Source organism: Martes martes (assembly GCF_963455335.1).
Source record: "Martes martes genome assembly, chromosome: 9".
Taxonomy (NCBI): Eukaryota; Metazoa; Chordata; class Mammalia; order Carnivora; family Mustelidae; genus Martes; species Martes martes.
Genome location: NC_137896.1, coordinates 132802443 through 132826956, shown reverse-complemented (window position 1 = coordinate 132826956; position 24514 = coordinate 132802443). Strand labels below are relative to the sequence as shown.

Sequence of the window (24514 nt, the reverse complement as noted above, 5' to 3'; positions counted from 1 at the left end):
AGTCTGTGCATCCAGTCAGGAGATGCCAGCCGCCGTCCTGGTCGCTGCTCTAAGACAGGCCGTGACATTTGTCTTCCCATCTGCTGCATCGAGCACAGTGCTGAGTGTTCAATGAGCGTTAACTGAAATGTGTTCATTTAATTTTTGACAAATAAGAAGGTTGATTGTTGAGTGAGGACCTTATATTTGGAACAAATACATTTTTAGTGCTTCTGTTTATAGAATGTTTTCGCCTGAATTGTTCCAATTTATTATTACAACCCAGCAAGGTAAGCATCATCCCCATTTTACTGATGAAAAATTGAAATTCAGAACTGACTTGCGTGTGGTCACAAAACCAGAAAATTGAACTGTGATTTAAACCCGAGTCTTGGCTTCCTGGCCCCACACCCTCTCCACTGTGTCAGAGCCCCCTCCTTGCTGGCCTAAATAGGTCTTACTAGATCCATTTCACTTGGTTAGTGAGGTTTTTGGGGGGTGGATAAGGATGGAAACTCACCTTGGACCAAGTTATTCCTTCTTCCTGCCCATCCAGGTGCTCTTTCCAGGGGATAATTTATGAGAACATTCCTCTGTAACAGACGTCCTACTTCTTATCGCTGGTTTTATGGGTACCTTTGGGGTGTGAGTTTTGTCTGTCTTTATTAACGGCAAACCACTTTATTGCTGTATTTCTTAGTAGCCATTAAATCAATCATCAGATGTGTGCGTAGTGTGTAGCGGTTGAATGGATTAATACTTGAGTACCCTGAAATAGACTTCTGTTTTTGCAGCTTGCCAAGAATATTGGGAATGCAGGCTTTAATGAGATTATGGAGTGTTGCCTTCCAGCTGAGGACTCCGTCAAACCCAACCCGGGCAGCGACATGTAAGTATGAAACTGGCTCTTCTCATTTTCTGAGCAAAGACTGGCTTGTACCTGAGCCCGAGAGACAGGAGAATAACAAGCCTGGGGTATCCCAGCGGTTGCTTCTTTAAGGAATAAATCAGCCTGCGTGGTTTTTTGTAAGTCACCTTCTTGGGTGTGCAAATACAATTTGGGTGTGACTGGTTTTCTGAGGAAGAAGCCACAGGCAGGCAGCTTTGGCCGATGCTGTACGTCTGAGGATGAACAGCGAGCGGGTCGCCCCCTCGCCTTCTGCCTCAGGGAAGTTCTCTGTCCTCTTCTCTCCGCATAAATTCTCAGCCACTGGGAGGACTAGTTGTCATAGAGACATGACTACGTATCACTTTCTTTCTCAGGGTCCTTGCAAATGTGGAGTGTTTTCTTCAACAGGAGTGTTTTTGGTTTTGTTTTACTGTTGACACAAAACCCGACCGAGAAGCTTTTGATGCCTCACCCTGCATCCCGCGGCCCCGATGGGGCAGAGCCAATAGCAGGAGATTTTCCTGCCAGTCTTAGCAAACAGCATAATCACCCAGATCACGCTGGTCGTTGAGAGTGAGAGGTGGAGGCAGAAGCAGCAGGTCAGGGCAGCGGCTGTCCTGTCGGCTCTGGGCAGCTGGGGCGAGGTTACGGCTCTGTTGCGACAGAGGGGGGCAGACGGAAGGGAGGGGGGTGTCCCCAGGGCAGTAAAGCGCCTTCCAGTGGTGAGCCTGGATCTAGGTGTTGCAGCAGGAGAGGAGGAAATGAGAAAAAATGTTATAAGGGAGAGTAGGAAAATTCATTTACAGAGACAGCATCGCCCTTGGAAGAAGCTTGAGAGGGCATGGATGGCGCAGGTGCTCCTAAGGGACGTGAGCGAGGACAGTGACCTGTGCTTGGAGAGAGCCACTGTACCCGGGAGGCTGCGCACAGGCCCGTTCCAAAAGCTGAGAACTTGGGTGTTTGTAACCCGTCTGTTGCGACATGTCCTTGGGAAGCTGAGGTTGTAGGATCTGGCTTCTTTCGCACTGAGGTGAGGTAACTTAGTGCAGTAAGACAGCCTCGACCTCCAAGGGCGCGAACCCCGCCCCGACCGTCAGCTCTCCGGTATCTGAGACGAGCACTCGGTGGTGTGGGGTTAGAGTCGGTTCACGCTGGAGTCCTACAGCTGCTGTCCGTGCTGTAGCACTTCTGTGAGGTTGGATTCCAGGCACGAGGCTGCTGTCCTCTCTGGATGAAGAGCTGAGCGGCAAGTCTGTTTTCTCACCCGGGCCTGGAGACACAGCTGCTCCCCGATGGCAGGACCTGGGCAGGCTTGCGGGCTTCTCGGAGCCCTCTCCTCTAACCTGAGCAGGAGACCAAGCCCTCTGTTCCCGGAGCCATCGGGATGCTCATTGGTGCGAGTGAGGCCACACCGGCCCTTCAGTCCTGTTGGCAGCCTGTTTGCTGGCAATGGGTGGGCGATGGAGGCACCATGAGTGCTGCACGCCGATCCCACAGACCCCGGAAACTGAGGGTCCTCGCAGTTCGGGTTTCCCCCAGAGTTACCCAGAGCCGAGCCAGCTCTTCCTGGCCTAGCTCAAAGACCCAGCTTAGTAAAGGACCCTCCATGGTCTGGGACCTCACATTTAGTCTGGCCGATACCTGCGCTCAGAGAGAAGGCACCGGCCTCCTGGACTGCTGTAATAGTGATCAACTGAGAACAAAGTTTATGATAAGTAAAGTAGTTTCCTCCAAGTACCTGGGGTACCAAGTGGACGGTTTGTTTATTCTGGGGCTAGATGATTCTAAAAAGTGAACACTATCTGCTTCAAATCCTTCAATATAAGCGTTCTGTCTGCACTGAGACACCCCCCAACCGTGGCACAAATGAAAGGGAAGTTTAGCCCTCCCCCTCTTTCTTCCCTCCAAAATGAGGGTGGATGGCCAGTGTGATGGCAAAATGCCACCTGCTTTCCTACCTGCTCAGAATTGAGTGCCGCGCTCTCTGCTCCCATAGCATTTGGCTCTGTTTTAAAACCTTTCATCCAGGGCGCCTGGGTGGCTCAGTGGGTTGAGCCTCTGCCTTCGGCTCAGGTCATGATCTCAGGGTCCTGGGATCGAGCCCCGCATCAGGCTCCCTGCTCAGCGGGGAGCTTGCTTCCCCCTCACCGTCTGCCTGCCTCTCTGCCTACTTGTGATCTCTGTCAAATAAATAAAATCTTAAAAGAAATTTAAAAAATAATTTTAAAAAAAACCTAGTTCTCTGAGAAATTGCATCTTCCTAACTTTTGTATTTCCCGCCCCAACGTGTTGCTTGTGGGGATTCAGTGCATACTTAGTGAATGGCCGAGTCAAAGCTGAAGTCCCAGCTCTGTGGCTACTTAAACAGGCTGGCATTCACTTGCACGTGAGAAGGCGTGTGCCATTGCTGGCTTTATCTCAGGAGAACACGCCATCTGCAGATAAATCTGTTAAAAGGGAAGCGAGAGACCCTCTAGTGGCCTGTGAATCCCCAGATTTTGGATTGGGGGGGTATGCCAAGAGAGAAAGAGGTGGAAAGGGGGAAGCAGGCGAGTCAGTGTCTGCTTACAGAGGCCGCGCTGCTCCTCCTGTGTGACTCAGGACCCTGACACAGACCCATCCTTCAGAAGGACGAGAAATCTCTCCTGAACGTGGGCCAAAAGTGGTGTTATTCTAAGTTCACTGCTTTTCTCCAAAAGTCGGAGCCTTTCCAAAAAGCAAGAGGTGGGGAGGGGATCGGCTCTGTCGGAGGGAACTTCCCTCACAAAGCCGTGGAGCGCGGTGGTGCATAAAGCAGGTCTGTGCCCGGGCTTGGGGAAGGATGACCTTCAGGGGACACAGAGCTCTGGACGGTTGAGTAACGCATTAAAAAATAAGTAAAGGGGCCAGTATCTCTCTAGGTCCTTCCCAGGGAGGCAGGGGAGGTCACCGTGGTGATGGTCCCACAAGGATTATTGGAACTCCCTAAACCTTGACGGCCATCTAGACCAACCGCTCATCATAAGAGACCGGTAGAATTTGAATCACTGTCAGATACGGCCTGTCGTCAGGCTCAGGAGGTCACTGAGCCGTTCCCTGCGTGCCACACTGTGCTAGGAGGGCCCCTCGGGAACTTGCATGCTGCGTGAGGAAACAGAATCTCATGTCCCTCTGTAGACTTCAGTTGACTTCTCTGTAAGGTGGAGACAGAGTTCATAGCCTTGGTATGAGGACCGATGGGACTACACGTGTCTACTCGACCTGTAAACCCACAGCGGTGCACGTCTGTGAGGGGACACACATAAAGTTAGCACAATACTCACAGTCCGCATTTCACAAACACCTTAGGTCAGGTCGTCAGCAGTGGGGAGTGACGCCCCAGCTCCGCTCTCGGACCCTGAAGGGGCCCTGCTCGCTCCTGGCCCTGGGGCATTGCAGCCCGGGCCTTGGGTGCTGACCTGAGGGGCTCGGTGACCGGTTGCGACAGCAGAGGCAGTTGGCACAGCCCTGGTGGCAGGATGGTGGCAGGTTGGGAGCTGAGAAGAGCTGACCCGGTTCCCCCTTGGCACTACAAGCCTGTTCATTCCACGCTGGTGTTTCTAGAATGCTGTGCTCCATGCCTAAATGTGCTCTCTCACGTAACCTGCAGCAGCCCTGTGAGCATGTGTTGTCACGGAAAGGGCTTTGCACGGTGACCTCGATGGGAGGCCATGGAGCCCACCTGAGCAGCCATCCAGCCGAGAGTCTGGGCTGTGCCGTCTCTCAGAGCCGACTCGGAAGGCCCTGGCTTTCCCTTCAGCTCCCCCGCCCAACTTTCCGGAACTTCAGGGCACTTCACTTTCCAGAAAAAGTCGTTTCTAGAAAGGAGCCCAGGACCTTGATCCTGTCATGCCATTCTCCTTGGGTCTCTGTACATCTGTTGGCTAAAGTTAAGTTTTGTAGTGTTGGTGGAATTTAGTTTTCACTGACATGATTTTTTCTTTTTCTTTTTTTTTAAATTATTTTTTTAAATTATTTTTATTAACATGTAATGTGTTATTTGCCCCAGGGGTACAGGTCTGTGAATCATCAATCTTACACGGTTCACAGCACTCACCATAGCACATACCTCCCCAACGTCCATCACCAGCCACATTGTCCTGACATGCTTTTTTCTAACAGATTTATTGAAATACAGTTCACATGCATACAGTTCAGCTGTTTAAATGTCAGTTCAGTACTGTTCAGCATGTTCACAGAGTGTACCTGCACCACGGCAATTTTATTTAAAGATTTTGTTTACTTGAGAGAGAGAGAGAGCACGAGCAGGGGGTGGGGCAGGGGGAGAAGCCGGCTGCCCGCTGAGCAGGGAGCCCAACGCAGAACTTGATCCCAGGACCCTGAGATCATGACCCGAGCTGCAGGCAGACACTTCACCGACGGAACCACCCAGGCGCCCCATCACCACGATTTTAGAACATTTTCATCCCCCCGAAACCAAACCCCTGCACCTGTTAACCAGCAACGCCCTCCCCCAACCGCAGGTCCTGCTAACCCACCTTCTGTCTCCAGAGACTTGCCTCTTCCTGGCATCCCGTGGACACAGCATCATACAGTGTGTGGCCTCGTGTGGCTCCTCTGACCCCGAGTAGTGTTTTCCGGGCTCAGCCACATCGCGGCCTGCCGGTACCCTGTGCCCCGCACGGCTCTGTGGAGAGACTGCATTTTATCTGTCCATTCACCAGCTGGTGCATTTCCGGGTTGCTCCCTGATGGCCACAGGAAAGTTAGCATTATTCACAAGTCCTCTCCACGCCTTTTATTGTTCTGTTAGTCCTTAAGGTCCTTGCAGTAAAATGCGGAGTCCTCCTGACCAGGAGCTACTGTCTTCCTTGCTGCCTGTCTTTGAGGTTCATGAGCAAGTCCCAGGGTCCTAAGGACCTACCATGTGCCCTGGAAGTGTCAGTGCTCGTGCTTGTCACAGTTCCATGAGGGGGCGTGCTACACACTTGCACAAATAAGACGACGCCTCCAGGGGTGGGATGCTTGTCCCGTCGGTGTGGTGGGGGCAGGATCTGAACCTGTGCTGCTCTTGGCTTCCCAGAGTTGCTACCATTCCGTTCTCTGTGGGGAGGTAGAGTCTGTGAACGCCGTGCCACGGGAAGGCCAGAATATAGACTGCGGAGACTGGCAGTTTGTTCTGGTTCACGAGACCTGTGGTGCGTGCCTTTCGTGCCAGGCACGGCGCCCGTGACCGAGGAGATCGCGTCGTCCCCTTGTGGAGGACCTCCCGGTCTGCCTACCCGGGCCAGCTCCCGTTGGCCCCTGAGTAAGCCGCAGGCACCCTGCACCGGGCCTTGAGGCCTCTTGGGTCGGAAACTGGCAGGTGGCAGCGCTTCTTAAAAGGGCGCCAGGTGTCACTGGACGTAGGCGCCGCCACAGTCACACGGCGGCCCCCTTCTGACCCGCCGGCTCGTCCCTCAAGGAGGGGCTGGGCAGGATTTTTAAAAGTTGTTCCTGATGACTGAAGGTTAGATGTTTGAATAGAGGCCCTCAATCGTTGACAAGGCGATTATGCTTGATCCCAGGAATGCCAGGAAGGACTACATCACTGCCAAGTACATCGAGAGGAGGTTCGCAAGGAAAAGGCGCGCCGATAGCGCCGCGAAGCTTCACAGCCTTTGCGAGGCCGTCAAAACGAGAGATATCTTTGGATTACTCCAAGCCTATGCTGACGGCGTGGATCTTACAGAAAAAATCCCGCTGGCCAACGGACACGTAAGAGCGCGGCCTGCTCCTTCTCAAGAAAGCGGAGAAAGCGGGGGGCGTGGCAAGGCAGGAATCAGAAACGCTGCCGGAGTGGGGCAGTCTCTGAAGAAGGGGAGCGTCGAGTTCTAGGGAAGAAACGGGTGGTTGGTTCTTTTTTTTTAATTACCTGTTTTTTGTTTTTTTTTTTTAACATATAATGTGTTCCTAGCCCCAGGGGTACAGGTCTGTGAATCCTCAGGCTTACACACTTCCCAGTGGGCGGTTTATTCTTAAACCAAAACTAGAACACCAGCCTCGGAAGGAGAGGCCAGTCCCGGGTGGGGAGGGAGCGTCTTCTCAGGGACCCGAGCGACCCGCGCGAAGTTCTGTCTCTGGTGAGCGGAGATCCAAACTCTCCGCAGCAGCTGCCGGGCCTCCCTGGGAAGGAGAGCCCCACAAGCCTGCGCTCTCCTCCCTGAGGGAGCAGCGGAAGAGGGACACCCGGTTGCCTGGGAGAGCCTTGTTGAGAGGGGAGGTCTCAGGGTGGGCTGGGGTCTTACTGTCAGGATCGAGTCCACAGGAAACTGGTTACCGGTGTCCTGGGTTGGCATGTATCCTAATTCTCTTCCATGGGTGACTTTGGAGAGACACAGAGTCCCCATGAAAGCTCCTTGCCATCGTAATAAAGGCGCAGGGAGCTGTGCCGCCGCCAGAGCACCGTGGGGGCTGGGGGGAGTGGGTGGCCCTGGCTGGCTGGGCAGGCCGGGCAGGTGGATAGGGGACAGCCCCCTCTTTGCCCCCTGTTCCCCATTGCATGGATATTGCTTTTGCCTCCTGCTCTCTTGCCCACCCACCTACCTGAGACACCCCTCGTCTGGTCTGTCCTCCCCACCTGCCAGAACTCACTTTCAGAAAAGGCGTTGGGGTCAGGTGTCCCCTAGTTTAAACCGAAGGCAGTGTGGGCATTAGCGCTGGCAGCCCTCTCTGTACGTGTGGAATAGAAAACACAAACACACGTCTCAGACACTGTGTACAGGAGGCCTGGGGGACCTTCCTGGTGTCCTTGAACAAAAGGGTCCCCCCCTTATATGTTGTTGGTTCTGGGATAAGGACCTAGAGATTGAGAGGACTCTGAGATAAGACCCTGAATTTCTTATTATTTACTGTGGAGGAAGGAGGACCAGTCTTGAAATCGCAGGGGCCAAGGGCAGAGTTTCCTCTGGAGACTAAGGGGGCCGTATGTCTTAGAGATTAATGTTTTGAAAGAAAGAATAAAAGGCTTTTGGAAGAGAGATACACGATTTCACTCACAGTGGACACAAAACTGAATGCTCCCCTTGGGATTCTGGAATGTTTCTGTTTGGTCTTCAGGAGCCGGATGAAACTGCCCTCCATCTTGCAGTCAGATCAGTGGACCGGACTTCTCTCCACATCGTAGACTTTTTAGTTCAGAACAGGTAGGTATTCTAAAGTTAGGGGAGCCGTTTGGTTTTATTTCCTGATGTTTCCAAGGAAGGATCAGGTTCCTGCCTCATTATGTGGCCAAGATGCTGGGATTTTTTTCCCAGCCTTGAACATGAACTGTGGGGCAGGAAAAGAACTTCCAGGAGTGGGCTATTAGCGCATAGTCCCAAAAAAGCCCTAGAGTGTGAAGACAGAGACTCTTCTTTGTACCTGAAAGACCTGTCCTCTAGCGTCTGGGACTCAGGAGCTGTCAGGCTTGTCCATCTGAATTCTGGGCGCTGGGGGACTATCTGTGGCCTCTACATGCCCCCACCTGGTGTGCACAGAGCCATCCCCATGCTTGGCCCTCAGAGTGTCTCACTGGACCGAGGCAGGTGCCCTGAGCCGTGGGGATAGTAAAAGGGACACACAGATCCATACTGGGACCACCCACCTAAGCTAGGATTGTAAACCTCATCACTGGACTGTGGGCATTTTGTTTGGTTTGAAAAGTTGTTTCTGTTTTTTAATTAGAAGTTCCCTTTCAAGAATGTGTGTGTCTGCTTACTCGGGCTCCGTAGTCCTGTCGGGTGCATTCCGCCCCGGGTACGGCACCCACCTGGGGCAGCAGGCCAACCAGAGAGGCCCGGCACGGTGTATCTTGACTCCCTGATCATGGGGTGTGTGGAGGGGGAGGTGCTGGTCAAAAGCCACTGAAATTGTGCCAAACAGAGTGGAAAATTCCCCCTGCAAAAGCAAGGTCATATTTTGCATTTTGGCCTTCCCTGCTGCTCCTGGGGGGGAGGAGGTGGCCAGGGGTAGAGGAGCTGGAGGCAGGTCAGCAGTTTGCCGGACTCCGTGGAAGCCACCCTCGGTGGAGCCTGGACGCCCGCCAGCGCCTGGCGTCGCGGTGGCTCAGCGGACCGTGGATGAAACAGCCCCGTGACGCCATCCTCCCTCCGCGGAAACTCTTGGGAGTGTGAGAAGGGAAATCCTGGTTTCTTCTAGAGTAGAAGGAGGGCAGCAGGAAGAGGAGAGAGATCAGGAGATGAGGCTCATTTTCCCCGAGAGTGTAGCACGTTCTGTTTTGACGAGAGCAGTGGGTATCACCTGGGACTGTGCCCCCCACCACGTGCCCTTCCACGGGCCACACAGCCCCACGGTCCCTCCTGCTCAGAAGGACAGCCACGTTTCAGGGCTGCCTCCCGCAGTAGGCTGAGTGGCTTTGTAAGAGAAGCAGTGTCTTCTGGGGTAACCCGGTCTTGTGTTTCACCAGAAGGGCTTTCGAGATCGCAGGACTGCCCGGCTGGCAGTCTGCAGGGCAGCCCGGGGCCCACAGACACACAGGCGTTTGCGCATTCTGGGCTTTGGAAAAGTGGCTCTTCCCCTTCCTGGCAAGAATGTCAGTAATAGAATGAAAAAAACCTCTCCCTGCCCTTCTGCGGGACAGGATGGCAAGTCCCACAGGCTTCCTGAGGCCCAGACAGACACTTTAGGCTCTGGGTGCCCAGGAAGAAGCAGGCTGAGCCCCCCTCGGCCCCCGCTCAGCAACAACACGGTGCCCCGCTCCGGCCTTCACGCTCTTATTGCTGGTTCCCTGCTGGCCTCACGCCGAGACCCCCCCCCCCCATCCACGCAAGCAGGACCCGAGGCCTGTCCCACCACCTTGGAGGAGGATTGCGAGAACTCCGCCGTGCAGTGATTCGGTGGCTCGATGCCTCTCTCGCTCACGGGCCCAGGCCCCTCCCTGGCCAGGCAGGGCCGGTCCCCCGGCCTGTGACTCACCGATCTTTCTCTTCTCGGTCCCTGTTCTTGGCCAGCGGGAACCTGGATAAGCAGACGGGGAAGGGCAGCACGGCCCTGCACTACTGCTGCCTGACGGACAACGCCGAGTGCCTGAAGCTCCTCCTGCGGGGGAAGGCCTCCATCGAGACCGGTGAGCGGGCGGCCGCCAGCCTGGGCTCCTGTCAGCCAGGGAGGCCCCAGTCCTGCCATCTGAAGTGGGGGTCCTCGCCTGCATGCTCGCCAGGGCTGCTGTGGTCCCATATTGGTCAGCGGGTTCCCTCCATCTGGGACGTAGACTTTCCGTCATGGGCAGGCATCATAGAGATTACGAGAGGCAGAGCACGGGCCCAGCACAAGTTCCTTGTGCTGAGGTGACCTTGAACGAGGTTTGGGGCATCTCGCTCTCCTCTTCAGAACCCCACCCTGGATCAGGTTTAACTCCTTTCTGGCTCTGGGTGGGAGGTTTACCGGGCGGTGGGGAGTCACTGTTCACTACCCCTCTTGGCACCGAGTCTCCTCCATAAGGGACCCTGATCTGCTGGGCCTTCGTCCCTCCCTCTACCAGGGGACCCTGATGCGCTGGCAGCCACCCGAGGGCAGGCAGCTGTGATTGCGCCATGAGGAGGTGTTCTTGAACTGTTGAACAGAGAGCAAAGGACAGAAAGGCGGCCCACGCCTGTTTGAGCCAAGTTTCTTTCTTTCTTTTTTTTTTTAAATAACCAAACCTTGCTGATGGATGCTTATTTGGAAGAAAATACACAATTTCAGATTCACAGACTGCTGAGGAGGGGCTTGGTTCTGCTTCTGTGGTCAGCGCAGACTGTCTTAAAATCTTGCCGACCGTATGCTGCTGTGGTGTGTTAGGATGGGGAGACCGATCAAGCCTCCCCACCCCACACTGTGCAGCTCACTTCCGCTTCGTGCTGCCTCCCTGTGTCTCTTGTAACTGCCTCTTGATGTCAGACCTCTGCTTGCTTTTGCCATAACACGTCCGTCCGTGTGTTGTCCTGCCTTTTAGCCAACGAGTCGGGAGAGACGCCCCTGGACATTGCCAGACGCCTCAGGCACGAGCACTGCGAGGAGCTGGTGAGTCTCCCTCCGGCACGGATGGGGTGAAGGTGCCCTGCCTGGGCCAGGGAGGGGCCCTGCCCTCTGGGAGGAAGGTCTTCCCACATTTGGACCCTAGATGGGACAAGCAGGAGAAAGCGTACTCGGGGAGTCCTTTGAGAGGAGGGGACCACCCCCATCATAGTGATGCTTGGAACACAAGTTGGAATTTGCTGGTTGGACACATGGCTGGTGGCCATGGCATTGCCTGGGGCAAATGGAGCAGAGATCTGGAGGCCACTGCCACTCTGCCCCTTCTCTGGAGTCTCTGAGCTGCCAGCCCTTCCCCTTGCGGCAACATGCAAAGCGGGTGTGTGGATTTCGTTCCACAGTCCCAGATCATCTGGATTGTTCTGCACAATTTTTCCTGTTCCGTTCTAGAAGGAGGAGCAGTGTGGCCAGTGGACAGAGCCCACGGGGTCAGGCAGTGTAGGGGCTTCCGCTGGGAGCTGAAGAAGTCATGCCGATGCCAACTCTCCCACTGGTTCCGTATTTGTAAGGCGGAGTCTGCTTTAGGCGTTCAGAATTAGCGTCGCACTTTGTGACACTGAGCAAGTGTGTAGTGAATCTAACTAACAGTGACTGTTGTGGAAGGGTAGGAGAGTGAGGGGTGCTATATGCTAAACATTTGATATCCACTGATTTAATTTTGATAGCCCTTCTGACTTGGTTTCTTCTGTTAGCTGTATTTTACAGATGAGGAAACAGGCACAGAAGGGTTAAGGAACTTGCCCAAGCTCACACAGCTACTCTCTGGCGGGGGAGAGAGTTAAGGGCTAACATGCTAAGGCTCCCACTGAGTCTAACGAATTCATTTCTCTCCTGTTACCTCACACGGAATTGGGTATCTGCCTTCCTTGAGAGAATGGCGAAAAAACTCACATCCTTGCTCTGCGGGCCTTAATCTCTCGTGCGGGCCGGGGGCGCTGGTTACCAGTTAGTGACATGTGCATTGTCCTCCGTTGAGTTTGCTCCCACGTGTGCCCGTCAGCACCTGCAGGCCAGCCATTAGCCTTTAGATCTCCAGTAGCCTTGGCCTGTGCACAGCGCTTTACAGTTTACAGAGCGCTAAATGGGCATTTCAAGGTCCTCGGTGAAGGTAGAGAGTGGGGTCTCAGTCGGCAGGCCTTGCGCTGAAGGGTCTCTGCCTCCCCTCTCCGCACCTCCCACCACCGCTCATGGGCGCCCAGCTCACAGGCGGCGGCGCCGACAGCCCTTCCTCTTTTCAGCTGACCCAGGCCTTGTCTGGGAGGTTTAACTCGCACGTCCACGTCGAATACGAGTGGCGATTGCTCCACGAAGACCTAGATGAGAGCGACGACGATGTGGACGAGAAATTGCAGGTTGGTGCCGGGCCACAGAGTGTCGGGGAGGTTGTAATGGGCTTCACTCCGAGCAGGGTGGACCCCAGAGTGAGATTTAGGGCACAGAGTGGTTTTGTACAAAACGCTGAGTTAACTCTTTGCCCAGTTGATCTCAGTAGCTGGTTTTGCCCTCCCCGCAGCTGTGCCCGCCTCCCAGCTCCTGTGCGTGTGGATGTACAGCAATGTTACCTGGGTCATCGTCAGCTGCTTTAGATCTGAGGGAAAGATGTTGGGGAGGTGGGGGGCTTTGTTTCTAGTGGGGTTTAGAGGAAGCCCCGTGCCATGGATATGATAAAGAGCCAGGGGTCCCCAGTATCACAGATCAAGTTCAACTAGTTGATCTTTAAAACCTTCACTAGAATTAAATGACCATTAGAGCCCTGGGTCCAACATTCTCCTGTATCAGATTGGGTCGTGGAAGCTTCAAGAGAGGTTGACTCAGCCAGGGTGAAGCCAATATTTAGAGACCAGCTTGAGGCCAGAGGACGCTGGCCTCCGAGTCCAGCTCCCTGCTCGTGACACTCTACCTGGCACACTTGGGGGACCCCTGGCAGGTTACCATCTTCGCGTGGGTCTCAGAGCTTAGTCACATCCCGGCAGACTGACTCCAGAGCCCCCACTCCCAGCTGCTAGGAAATTTGTGGGGAATGCCGTGTCGCGTTTCCTATTGTTTACTGTAGGATTCGAATGTCCTGAGGTGCACCAAGGATGTCTGATCATACACATATATGGCATTTCCAAAACCTTGACTGTCCTTGTGTGTGTGGCTCAGTTAACATTCATACTTGCTATTTCTTTGACTAAGAAACCCCTCCACTAAGTTAGCTATGAAATGGTGTCCAGGTGAGAAGAGCTGACTAATGTTATACTTACCGATTCTAAAAAAAGATTGGAAATAATCAGCCCCAGGTTGAGCCGACACAGCCGGTCCCATAGTCCACTTAAAAGTCTGACAGCAAGAGCTCACACTCTTCCTCCCACTCATTCTGTTTCCAGCAGAGGGAATTATAGTTCATATGGCCTTGGTCTTTGTTGAATTTAAAATATGTGTGAAGAGAACTAGCCATCAGGTTCTGTGTAGCTCAGCTGAGTTTGAGCCATTGGGTTGGCCAGAGCCTTGAGTGGGCAGATGGCCCTGCGAGGGGCAGGGTGGTATGACAGCCAGCACTGTTCCTGGAAGCCCCGGGGGCTGTTCGAGAGGAGCACAGTTCTACCCACTGAAAAGATGAGGGGTCGGGTCAGCAAGGTTAAGGTCTTTGCTCAAGATCGTAGCTCTTAGAATGAAGCTGATATTGGAAATGAATTAGATCTGGTTTACAGGAGTCCTGATTTCATGGGGAGCAAGGGTCAGCAAACCAAAAGGGTCAAATAATTAATATTTCAGGCTTGTGGGCCTAAAATATCACCATCTTTACTGCAACTACTCAGACGTGCCAGTGGCTTGAAAGCAACCATAGACAATATATTAAATGACCATGCATGACTGTGTTCTAATAAAGCTTTATTTATAAAAACAGATGGTGGCCCACGGGCCATGGTTTGCTGATCCCTGAGTTAGAGGAATCTTGAGACTTCAGTTCATTTGGGAAGAGCACCTGATGTCCCCGGAATTGGCGCCCAGCTGTTGGGGGTTGGCTGCAGCGGGGTGCTCAGTTGGAAGTGTGTTTATAAACAGGAAGTGTGGTGGAAACAGATGTAGATTAAGCTAACGCTGGCGAGTGAAGGTGAAACGGGCTGTGTTCTCAATCCTTCCCAGAATGGTGACTTGTAAATTACAAATCATGGCATTTGCAGTGCTGGCGGATGGGGGGGGGTTGTCTCCATGAAGAGACACGATAAGAGGAACTTTCAAATCTCGCAGCTCTCATGTTACAATTGAGAGCCCAAAACGCACCTGCCCAGGTAGCCACGGTGTGCATGAGGCGGTCACCCGTGGCCCGGACGCTGTGAACGAGGGATTGGTGTATGTGCGTTTCCCACCCTTCTGCAGCCCAGCCCCAGTCGGCGAGAAGACCGGCCCGTCAGCTTCTACCAGCTGGGCTCCGGCCAGCTGCAGTCCAACGCGGCGTCTTTGGCCAGAGACGCCACCAGCCTGGCCAAGGACAAGCAGAGGCCCTTCGTGCCCAGCATCTTGCAGAATGAGACGTACGGCGCGGTCCTCAGCGGCAGCCCACCTCCCACCCAGCCTGCGGCCCCCAGCACCTCCAGCGCCCCCCCGCTGCCCCCACGAAACGTTGCCAAAGGTACTGCACAGCCATAGCTCGGAGGGTGTGGTCTGGTGTTTGCTTTGGAAGTTTATAGTTGCCGTGCCCCCTGCTAGGTGACATTTGGGGATTTTTTGTCTTAGAGTTATGTTGTTGGTACCCTAAAGGAGCTCTTCATTCTTAGGGTGCTGAATTTGTCTTAGAGTTATGTTGTTGGTACCCTAAAGGAGCTCTTCGTTCTTAGGGTGCTGAATGCAGTAGAGCATCTGACTTGATCCTTGTTCTGGGCAGAGGTGTGGCATCTGCGTGTCACGTGGGGAGTGCGGGGACTCCCCCGGGCAGGCCTGAGGTGGATGGCTCGGCTCATGATGCTGGTCCTGCAAGACGTTTTCCTGCAGATTTTCTTTCTGGTCCTTTTCTCTCTGCTTTTACCACTCACTACCCCCCGCCCCTGCCTGCATTCTCTCCTGTTTCCTTTCACCCAGCCTGCAGTCAGCCAGCTTGTGGTGCCTCTGATTAATTTTTACCTGTAATCCCCATGAAATGAAAGATAAAAAGATGCTAATTTGGGGAATGATACTCAGCTACACTCACCTTAGTTGCTCAGTCCCAGTAGAATGAGTTTGACTCAACAGATGCTTGTTTTTCTTTTTATGAAAATGGAAACTGAGGCCCCCAAAAGTTAAGTGAGTTTCCCAGGGCTGAGGGCCAACTGACCCTTCTGCTCCTCGAAGGCGGGTCCAGCAAGTGGCCAGCACAGCTCGTGGCCAGCACAGCTCATGGCCAGTGGCCTCTGGTCCCAGGAGAGGGAGGGCCAGAGCCCGCAGGGTGTGGTGTCCGGGCTCTGTGGCTGCTGTGGGCTGCTGCTGGTCCAGAAAGAGGTCCTGCAGTGCGCTGGGGCCGCAGCTGCTCTCTGGGAGGGGGTGTGACTGAAGGTTGTAGCTTGGGTGGGGTAGCGAATATGGCAGCTGCCATCCGCTGGCCCTGTGCCTCACCCCCCACATGATCCTGCCTCCAGTACCCAGGGAGGTCCCTCAGGGAGGCCAGAGAAGGCTGATGGGCCTGTTGTTGAGGTCACTGACTCACACCCCCAGGAATGAGCCCCTGAGAGGACAGCAGGTGCTGCCCAGGCCAGCCCCAGAAACAGCTGCCTCACCTCCCCAATATAGGCCACGGCCTCTGTGTGCCCACACCCCAGGCAGTGCCACCCCTGGGCTTGAGGGGGCCATTCCTGAGCAGGAGAGAAGCTGCAACGCCATGTTCCAAGGCTGCCCTCCTCCCTGTCACCTCCTTGCACTGGCTGGGAGGGGCCCAGGGCGGCTGAGGGCAGCAGCCATGGTTGGGTCCTTGTGGGGCCTCTCATTGTCTCCGCAGCCTCCCCCATACCCTGTGTGCGTGGATTAATTCTGTAAGGCCAGAGCTGAAGTGATGTGGTCCCCTCCACCCCGTTAGTGGCTTCTATTGACTTGTGTGTCATGGGAGGAAGATTCTATTTTGCTCTGTTCGTCACGTAAAAGGAACAGAAAACTGTTCATTTTTTTTCCTTTTTTTTTCTTTTTTCTTTTGCTTTTGGTTTTGTAAAGTCTTAGAATGAGAGGGTTTGGGATTTTTTTCTCACTTTTTTTCCTTTTTTACTATCTCTGTAGTTAGCTTCATGTCCTCCTTTGATGGTGTAGATGGTCCTTCATCCCAGTAGCCCCACAGAGAGTCCCCAAGTTGTTGTCCGTCTAGGCCACACCTGGCCCTGCAGCGAGTCCCGCCCAACAAAACGGCAAAGGGAGTTAGCATTGCGCCGCCCGCACCAGGACAGACACTGGGCACAGCAGAAACGCCCCATGCGGGTGTGCCGACATTCTCCCCAGGCCTGGCCCCCTATGCGGGCTACGTACAGCCTCAGGCACAGGTCACCCCTGTGCACGGAGCTCTGTGGGGCAGAGGGAGGACAGCGACCTCGGTGCTGCTGTCTCCCCCGTGTGTCAGCTGAGCCTCCTGGGTGTCGTGCATGCTGGCTTTTAGCCAGAAAGGTTTGCGGGAGGTGGGGAGCCCTTCACCTGTCTCTGTCTGCACCCTTCTGTCCTCGTGCTCTGAGAACACGTGCTCCCCGGGCCAGGGAGGGACGCGCACAGCCGTGGGAGCCTTCAGCCTGAGCCCCGTGCTCGGGACGTGTCACTGTGGCTATTCGAATGTTTCCCTCTCCAAACCCATATTTCTATTTGAGAAAGAAAATCAAGACTGTGAAAACCAGCTGGTAATTCCCCCAGAAGCATCCTTGGTCTGGTCCCTCTATATTGTCCAGATGCCAGAGACAGACATTTTTTTAAAAAAATCAGGATTCTGTTTGTGGTCTTAATGCTGTTCTAGAAGGGTCGTACTGACCATTTTGCGAGTGAGAGGATCAATAATGCAGTGTTCTGTTTCTGTTTTTGTTCTGTGCTTGTGCGTGCCTTCCTGTGCGTGTGCATGCGTGCGTGTGCATGTGTGGTGTGCACGTGCGTGCGTGTGCAGTTCAGACCGCCTCCTCCGCTACCGCCCTGTGGAAGACAAACTCTGTAAGTGTGGACGGTGCAAGCAGGCAGCGATCTTCGTCAGATCCGCCAGCTGTCCATCCACCGCTGCCCCCTCTCCGCGTGACATCTACCAGTACGTTCTCGCCTTTTTCCTTTCTTGCCAGTGGGCTCTTGGATCTGGATGGCTGGGGGGTGCTTTCGGCAGCCACGTGGGGAGAGCCGCGAAGCCGCACGCCCACAGGCAGACGCTGCCCGGAGCCCGGCCCCGTGCGTGCCCCTGGCAGCCCCTCCAGCCGCCCTCCCCGGCCGCAGCCTGCTGCCTGTCCCGCACCCTCGCCCAGGGGGCGCCTACACGCTCTCCTCTGTCTTCCCCAGCCCTTGAGCTACCCTCCGTCCTTTCCCGCCAGCCCAGGGCTTCACTTCCTCTGGCCGTTTGGTGGTTCTTGGTATCTGGGCACAGTCATGTGGATGTGATCTGGTTTGTGTTTTTCTCCGATGTCAGCACGTGGCTGAAAGGCCCAGGGCGGGGGGGGGAGGGGGCTGGGGCAGAGGAATGTCTTCACGGGATCCGTGGGGCCAGCCCTGAGCCTGTCCCCTTCCTGCTCCGCGTGGCTGGGCTGTGGCAGGAGGAGCGCCGGCCTCTCAGGCAAGGCTCGGAGAGCAGCGTGTCATACCCGGCTTGTTCCCGTGGGTTTTAACCTAAGCGGCAGCCCGGCCGCAGCTGCAGACAGTGCCGAGTGTGCGTGTGCGGGGGCCTGCGAGGCTCCTGGGGTCCCTGTCCTGTCCTGAGCACGGCGGCGGCCTCGGCAAGGATGGGGCGTGAGGACACTGGATCTTGGGGCGCAGCACTGTTTGTCACAGAGGGGCAAGCGGGGAAAGGAGCCTGGGGCTTAGGGCGCAGCTCCCTGCCTTACCCACTCCCTAAGTTTCCGAGTCTGTGGAGAAACAATTACCTCTTTGCCGTGCTGCTCCCCTCACAGGCTGTGGAGCCTTTACTGTTAGTTCTTTACAGGCCTCTCCGATTGCCCAGCTGGAAGCCTGGCGGAGTGGGGAGGACCCATGGGTCCCCTGAGGAGCCAGCTCGCCTGTGCGGGGAGGGATCGGGCCAAGACCCTGCCGCTGTCTCTCCAGGTCTCAGGGTGGCTTCCCCACAGAGGAAGATCCTCATGGGCTCGTAGAAACATTTTAATCCTAACCTAAGGCTTAGAAGGACTCCGTGCCAATACGGTTTTCTAAAAATCTACAGTGAAAGGAGGATGTTTTCCCTTATGAAATCGCCGTTTTGAAAAAAAAAAAGGAAGCCCTTACCAGAGAGCCTCTGATGAGAAGGCTGGGGATGTGACGAAGCCTGACCCTCTGTATTCCTCTCCTTTTCTCTTTCCACAGATCCCCTGGCTCCCACACCGCCCCCTCCAGTAGCAAAAACGCCCAGTGTGATAGAAGCCTTGAGCCAGCAGAGCAAGCCGGCCCAGCCCGGGATCCCGCTGAACAAGGCCCCGCCCCCGCCCCCGCCGCCCCAGCCGCCCAGCCGCCTCCCCCAGAAGAGGCCTGCCCCCGGGTAACCGCCTGCCTTCAAGCCCCCCCCAGGGTCTGGCCGAATGGCCATCCTTGCTTCTTGCATTCAGGGAGCTTCCAAGTGGCGCTGGCCCCATTACTTCATCTGCTGAAATTTCTGGGCAAACATTGGAAATCTCCAGCGCTTCTACAGTATAACATTTGAGCTCAGGTGTCACCTGATGAATTCATCAGGGTCGAGTGTCTTAAAAATAACTTACCAAGCATTTTTTTAAACTTACTGTAAGAACTTCACACAAATGTATATCCTATATCCACATAGTGAATTTAGACTCTGTTCAGGAGACACTGGGTTTTGGGGAATTAAGGTCGAGATGCTGGGCCTCTACTTCCAGCTTATTGCTCACGCACAAGGTTATCTTGCTTCCTCTGCGGTGTGGGGCGTATATTTCCCACAAACTAGGATGTTCTCCTGCATCAACACAGTACAGCCAGCACAATCGGAAAATGAGCGTAGACGCATTACTGCCTTCCGACTCTCAGCTCCCCCCACCCCAGGTTTGCCACTTGTGCATAGAACATCCTTTACCAGGGAGGGATCCAGTTCGTGGTCTCAGGCTGGATCCTGATGGTGGGAAATGGTTTCTTTTAGTGGCAGTGATTTTTAGAAGCCAAGATCTGAGTGCTTCCTGTGCTCATGGCTCTCGGAGGGTGGCCGCTCCCAGGCAGGCCCCCTGGGTGGTCAGAACCAGGGACACACACACGAGTATGTGAAGGTGACCATCCGTGTAGATACACACTTAGGAAGACATTTATCTCTGTATTTCTGTCTCATCTTGAAGTCCATGAGCTCACACTGTCTCCCATTTCAAACCACACCCAAGACTTACTGACCTAAGACACAACCGTTTATGATGCTCCCAGATGTCTGTCAGGAATTTGGATCAGCAGAGTGAGGGTAGCTTGTCTTTTCTCCACAGGATCTGGAGCCCTAACTGAGAAGTCTCAGAGGCTGGGCATGGCTTGGCACAGAAAGTGACTCGTAGGCGATGGGCCCACTCCCCTCTCCGCTCCACGTATCTGGTGGTTGCGCTGGCTGTCAGCTGGGGCTCTTGGCTGGGGCTCTTGGTTGAAATACTTACCCATACATGGCTTCTCCATGTGGCAAGAGCTTCCTCAAGTCATGGTGGCTGGGCCCAAGCACGAGTCCCAAGAAACAGGCACAGCCCCGGAAAATTCTGCCGTGTGTCCCTGGTCAAACGGCGGCAGAGCCCGGACTCACGGTTGAGGCGGGGACGGTGCAGGAGCACAGGGTGGTCGCAGACTCCAGATCTCGGAGAAGAATTTGGGGCAGTGTTTTCGAAGCACCGCGGGGTTCATTCTCATCCTCTCCCTCTGTGTGCTCCTTACTACCTTTTGCCGTGGTGAGAAATCTGCCTCCCGCAGCTGCCTCCATCTCTCCCTCTCCCTGCTGAGCTCTGCGGTCCCCCGTGGAGGTCTTCTTCACCCTGGTGGGGTGCTCTCCCTGCCCGGTCAGGCCTCCTGTCCCTGCTGAGGCTGTCACTCCCCAGGGCGGGTATTTTCTCGTCCAGGCCGCTAGGTAGATGATGGAGCCTTTCAGGATAGAAACTACATCCTTCAGTTCTAAGAAATTTCCTTGCTTTTTCTTAATGTCTTAATTTCTGTTTTTTTCTCTTATTGCTTTTAATTGAAGTCGTATTATCCAGATGTCAGACTCCCTTGGCCTTTCCTGGACGGGTATCATCTTTTCTCTCTTTATTCTTTTTTAGCAGAGAGCCCCATGCAGGGCTCGAGCCCAGGACACTTGGATCATGACCTGAGACGAAGGCAGAGGCTTAACCCACTGAGCCACCCAGGCGCCCCTTCTGTCTTTATTCTGATAAACTGACATCTCTAACAGGCTTTCCCTGTATCAGTCTCAGTGGTTTAACATACGGCAGTTGACTTCTTACACGAAGCTCAGTGCCCTTTCTGGTGCTTGTACAGCAGCGGCCCTGAGGGGTGAGTGGGAGACCCGGACGCCCTTCTACTGCTGGTGCCGCTTTCTTTATCCACCCCTGCCCCTTACTTCCTTAAGGAGCAGCTGGGAAGGGTGCTGCTTGGGACCAGAGCCAGTCCCAGGGCTCCACCTGGAGGCCGGGGCTGGAAATGCAGCTCCATGCAGCTCAGGGGGCTGCGCTGGGCCAGTGCCGGCTGGCTGGCTTGCTTTTTAAGTCTGCTTTCTAGGAGGATTTCTTCACTGTATCTTCCCGTTCTTTTACTGAGTTTTCATACCAGCTGTCAGATAATTTTCAAGGTAATAGTATCCTGTTTGTTTCATAGAGTCATTTTCTCTCATCTCAGATTATTAATGATGGGTTTGGGGCGGTGTTTTCATTTATGTTAGCTTTTGTTTTCCTGAATAATTTGTTTCTTCCATGTCCATTGTCTTGTTTCCACTTCTGCTATGTTGGAGGCTCTTTCCTGTAAATCCGGCGTTCCCTGCCCCAGAGTTGCCACTTCAGCTGCAGCATGAAAACGGCCCGCACACCGCACCCTCAGCACAGAGCCGCCAGCTCGGCTCGTCATCGTCTCACTAGGCAGTTTCACTGGGGAACCCCGAACTGGGGCCTTTCTTGAACAACTCAGGTTCCTTAGAGAATAGTCTTTGTCTCTCGCCTGAAGGGATCAGGTTTTCTAGGAGTCGAATAAAGAAAGAAAGTTGAGCTTTTACTTAATTCCCCTCTTTTTTTTTTTTTTTTAAGAGAGAGAGAGGTGGGGGCAGGGGCGGAGGGAAGAGAGAAAACCTCAAGCAGACTGATGCGGGGCTCGAGCTCACGTTCCTGAAATCGTTACCTGAACCGACATCAGGAGTCAGATGCCACCCCAGCACCCTTAGTCCCCGTTTTTTTTAAAGATGCTCCTCAAAACTGGACTGGTGTACCCCCTAGTCCAGACACCCTCTGTTCTGCCCTCTCCAGGAACAGAAACTTCTGTCTGCAGTGGGTTGAGGGAGGGTAGTTGCGAGGCTACTCAGGGCTGGGCTGGGAATCCAGGGGTTCCGCACCTCCTTGAGCAGATTTGGGGCCAATCTTTGTGTTTATTGCCAAGCTCTACCTGCCCCCCGGAGCTTATAAGCCTTGGGGGCTCAGAGCACAGATGGGGGTCCTTCAGGGCCTCCTTAGTGTGCAAGGGGTCCCCCTCTGCAGGCGAGCTGGCCTGGTTAGCATTTGTCCCTCCGGTGGCCACTTCCAGAATGTTTCCTCTTCAGGTTCTCTCTGTACTTCTTTTGGTTTCAATTTTTTCTGATCTTTTCCTTGGGAGAAAGTGGGAGTAAATGTATTTCAGTCTGCCTTTTTTAACCAGAAGACTGTCAGAACTTTTTAAACGCTCCTTCGTAAGATCTGTTGCCACAACGTTAATGTGTACATCCTCGCCTCCCTGTTGGGAGCAGCACGTCCGTGGTCTCCTTGGCTGCTGAGTTCCACGGTGGGGGACACTCACCGTCTGCACTGCGTACCCACAGGCCGCGCTTCCCTGGGTTCCTGCATTGGGGTCTGCGTCGGCTTCAGCTTGCTGCCGTCTGCCCCCGTCGTTGCTGCAGACTTGCTGTCGCCGGGCTGTTCTCTCAGACACCGGCTCCCGTGCCGAAGTTCTGGATGCGAGCCCGGCGGCGGCCGAAAGCACCAGCAACGGGGGGTGTTGGCTGCCAGTGCCCGGTTGGGCACGGCCGTGCTGGGAGTGTTCCCTGTCCAGTGTCTCACCTGGTGTTACCCGCTGTTTGGGAGCCGCTTCTCTCGTGTGACCAAAGGGAGAGCCGGGGAGGGGGACAGAGTGGGTGATGCTAGGGTAGCTCCGAGACCACTTCGGGTGGGTGGAGGCCTGTCCTCGCTGCCTGGGGGGTTCTGTTGTGAAGCAGGCCGCTGCTGGGGCTGCTTGGTGACGGAAGCTCCACCCTAATCTCACCCTGGGTGAACTTCTGGGTTTTTACACGTGTCCTCTTAGAGCAGGCCTGATCGGCCCCACGCCTATTTCTTTTTTAAGATTTTATTTATTTATTTGACAGATCACAAGTAGACAGAGAGGCAGGCAGAGAGAGAGGGAGAAGCAGGATCCCAGACCCTGAGATCATGACCCGAGCCGAAGGCAGAGGCTTAACCCATTGAGCCACCCAGGCGCCCCCCCACCACGCCTATTTTTGTATGGCCCACAAGCTAAGATGGTTTTCGGTTTTTTAAACGATTGAGAAAACCCAAAAGAAGTCTCTGTCATGACACACGACAGTTCCGTGGAGTTCAGATGCCGGTGCCCACAAATAAAGCATTTGCGAGCGCGGCCCCGCCCGCGGCTTTCCGCGTTCTCCGTGGCGGGTGCCGTGGTGGTAGCGCGGGGTTTCCTCCCCGGAGCCTGGAACACGTACCGTCTGGCCCTTCAGAGAAAAGGTTCGCTGACGGGTGTCTTCGAGAATCAGGACTTTCCTGTGAGTCTTTTCGGTTCCTTGAAAATAGGCGTCAACTCGGTGTTATGTTTTCTTCACCTCGGTCCGAGACGGCACAAGTGGCTCCTTTGGAGAGGGGCTGAGGTGGGGGTCGAGAACGTGCCTGGGCTGCCTCAGGCATCAGTAAATCTACTTTCCCCTTTCTCTAGGGCTGACAAGTCGACCCCACTGATCCACAAAGGCCAGCCGAGAGGACCTGGTAATTCTTTCCTCTGGACCCGGGGCTGCTGCTGCTTCCGTGGGGACAGCGTGGGAGGGGTTCCCGGCCGTGGCCGTGGCCGTGCCCTGCCTTCCCCGGAGCCCCTGCCGCTCCTGCTCCCGCGCCGCTCCGGACCGGGTCCTGCCTTCCTGTCCCCTTCGCGTGGGCGCCGGGCGGGGAGGCCCGGGCAGGGACCCGCATGTCTGTGGAGCAGCTGGCGACACCTGTCCCGCTCCGTGACACTCACCCGCCTGCACACGGGACGGGCTGCCTGGAAGTCACAGGCGCCTGGGCCTTTGAGGGACTTTCCCCTCCACAGATCTGGAACTCTCTGGAAACCGGCCTTTCGGGCTGGCGAGGCAGTTGCAGTCATTGTTTGCAGCTCCCTGGTCACGCCTGAGGGCATGTTGTGACGTTTTGCTTCTTCCTGGCCCTGCAGGAGTGGAGCTCTCTGGCCCGGACGCTCTGGGCCCGCTGTCCACCGCGGCGGCCCTGCAGCCCCCAGCCCCCATGCCCAGGAAGTCACAGACGGCAAGTGGAAGGGCCCCTCCTTTCCTGCGTCTCTGCTCGGCGGCAGGAAGCAGGACTCTCCCAAGAAACGGGGCTTCCCTCTCCCCCCGGTGGGCGGATGGGAGGCCTCTCCCTGGACCTGGGCGGGACACAAGCCCAGAGCTCTCCAGCCGGTGGGCTCAGCACCCCCAGCACGGCTCCAGGACCGACCCCCACATGCGCTCCAGGCACCAGGCCGCCCGACTCCGCGCGCTCCGCACTCCGCTGGGATGGCTTAGCTTTTCCCTGGGCTTCCCAGAAGTCCCCCAGCCCCGAGCTACACGATCCACCCAACCTGACACGGGTGGGCTCCCGGGCCTGGGGTCAGGACCCCTGGGACCAGTTAGAAACAAGGCGGCCCCCTCCTCTGCCCCCGGAGCTGAAGCCTCCGTGCCACACTGACCTCTGACCCTTCCTCTTCCCGATCAGACCAAGTTAAAGCCCAAGCGGGTCAAAGCTCTCTACAACTGTGTGGCCGACAACCCAGACGAGCTGACGTTCTCCGAGGGGGACGTGATTATCGTGGATGGGGAAGAGGACCAAGAGTGGTGGGTGAGTCGGGGCCCGGGCCCGGGCTCTGCCTGGGAGGGGCGGGGCTGAATCCCTGCCCGCCCGGCCCGCGAGGCCCGCCGCCAGGTGAGGCCCGCTGCCCGTGCGACCGCAGGACTGGCGGCCGCTCTGCCCCTCCGGCGTCTCTGCCGCTGACACCATTTCTGCGTGGGCCTCACTTTCCCGGGCTGGGGCTCTCCCACGTGGGGGCGCCGTTCCCA

The 24514-nt window shown here is 55.3% G+C and overlaps 1 protein-coding gene across 4 annotated transcripts in view; it reads left to right on the top strand.

Moving 5' to 3' along the window:
- Positions 1-24514, top strand: part of ASAP2 (ArfGAP with SH3 domain, ankyrin repeat and PH domain 2) — a 168894-nt gene that overhangs the window by 139487 nt on the left and 4893 nt on the right. Inside the window, exons 16-27 of one of the 4 annotated variants that reach the window (XM_080813409.1) lie at positions 774-868; positions 6414-6603; positions 7945-8030; positions 9837-9952; positions 10820-10887; positions 12138-12251; positions 14263-14515; positions 16982-17116; positions 18370-18541; positions 23146-23195; positions 23638-23726; positions 24174-24296. In XM_080813409.1, coding sequence (XP_080669535.1) covers positions 774-868; positions 6414-6603; positions 7945-8030; positions 9837-9952; positions 10820-10887; positions 12138-12251; positions 14263-14515; positions 16982-17116; positions 18370-18541; positions 23146-23195; positions 23638-23726; positions 24174-24296 — 1491 coding nt within the window. Of the gene's footprint in view, positions 1-773; positions 869-6413; positions 6604-7944; positions 8031-9836; positions 9953-10819; positions 10888-12137; positions 12252-14262; positions 14516-16981; positions 17117-18369; positions 18542-23145; positions 23196-23634; positions 23727-24173; positions 24297-24514 lie in introns of all 4 variants that reach the window. The other 3 variants (XM_080813408.1, XM_080813411.1, XM_080813410.1) reach the window with 3 other exon arrangements.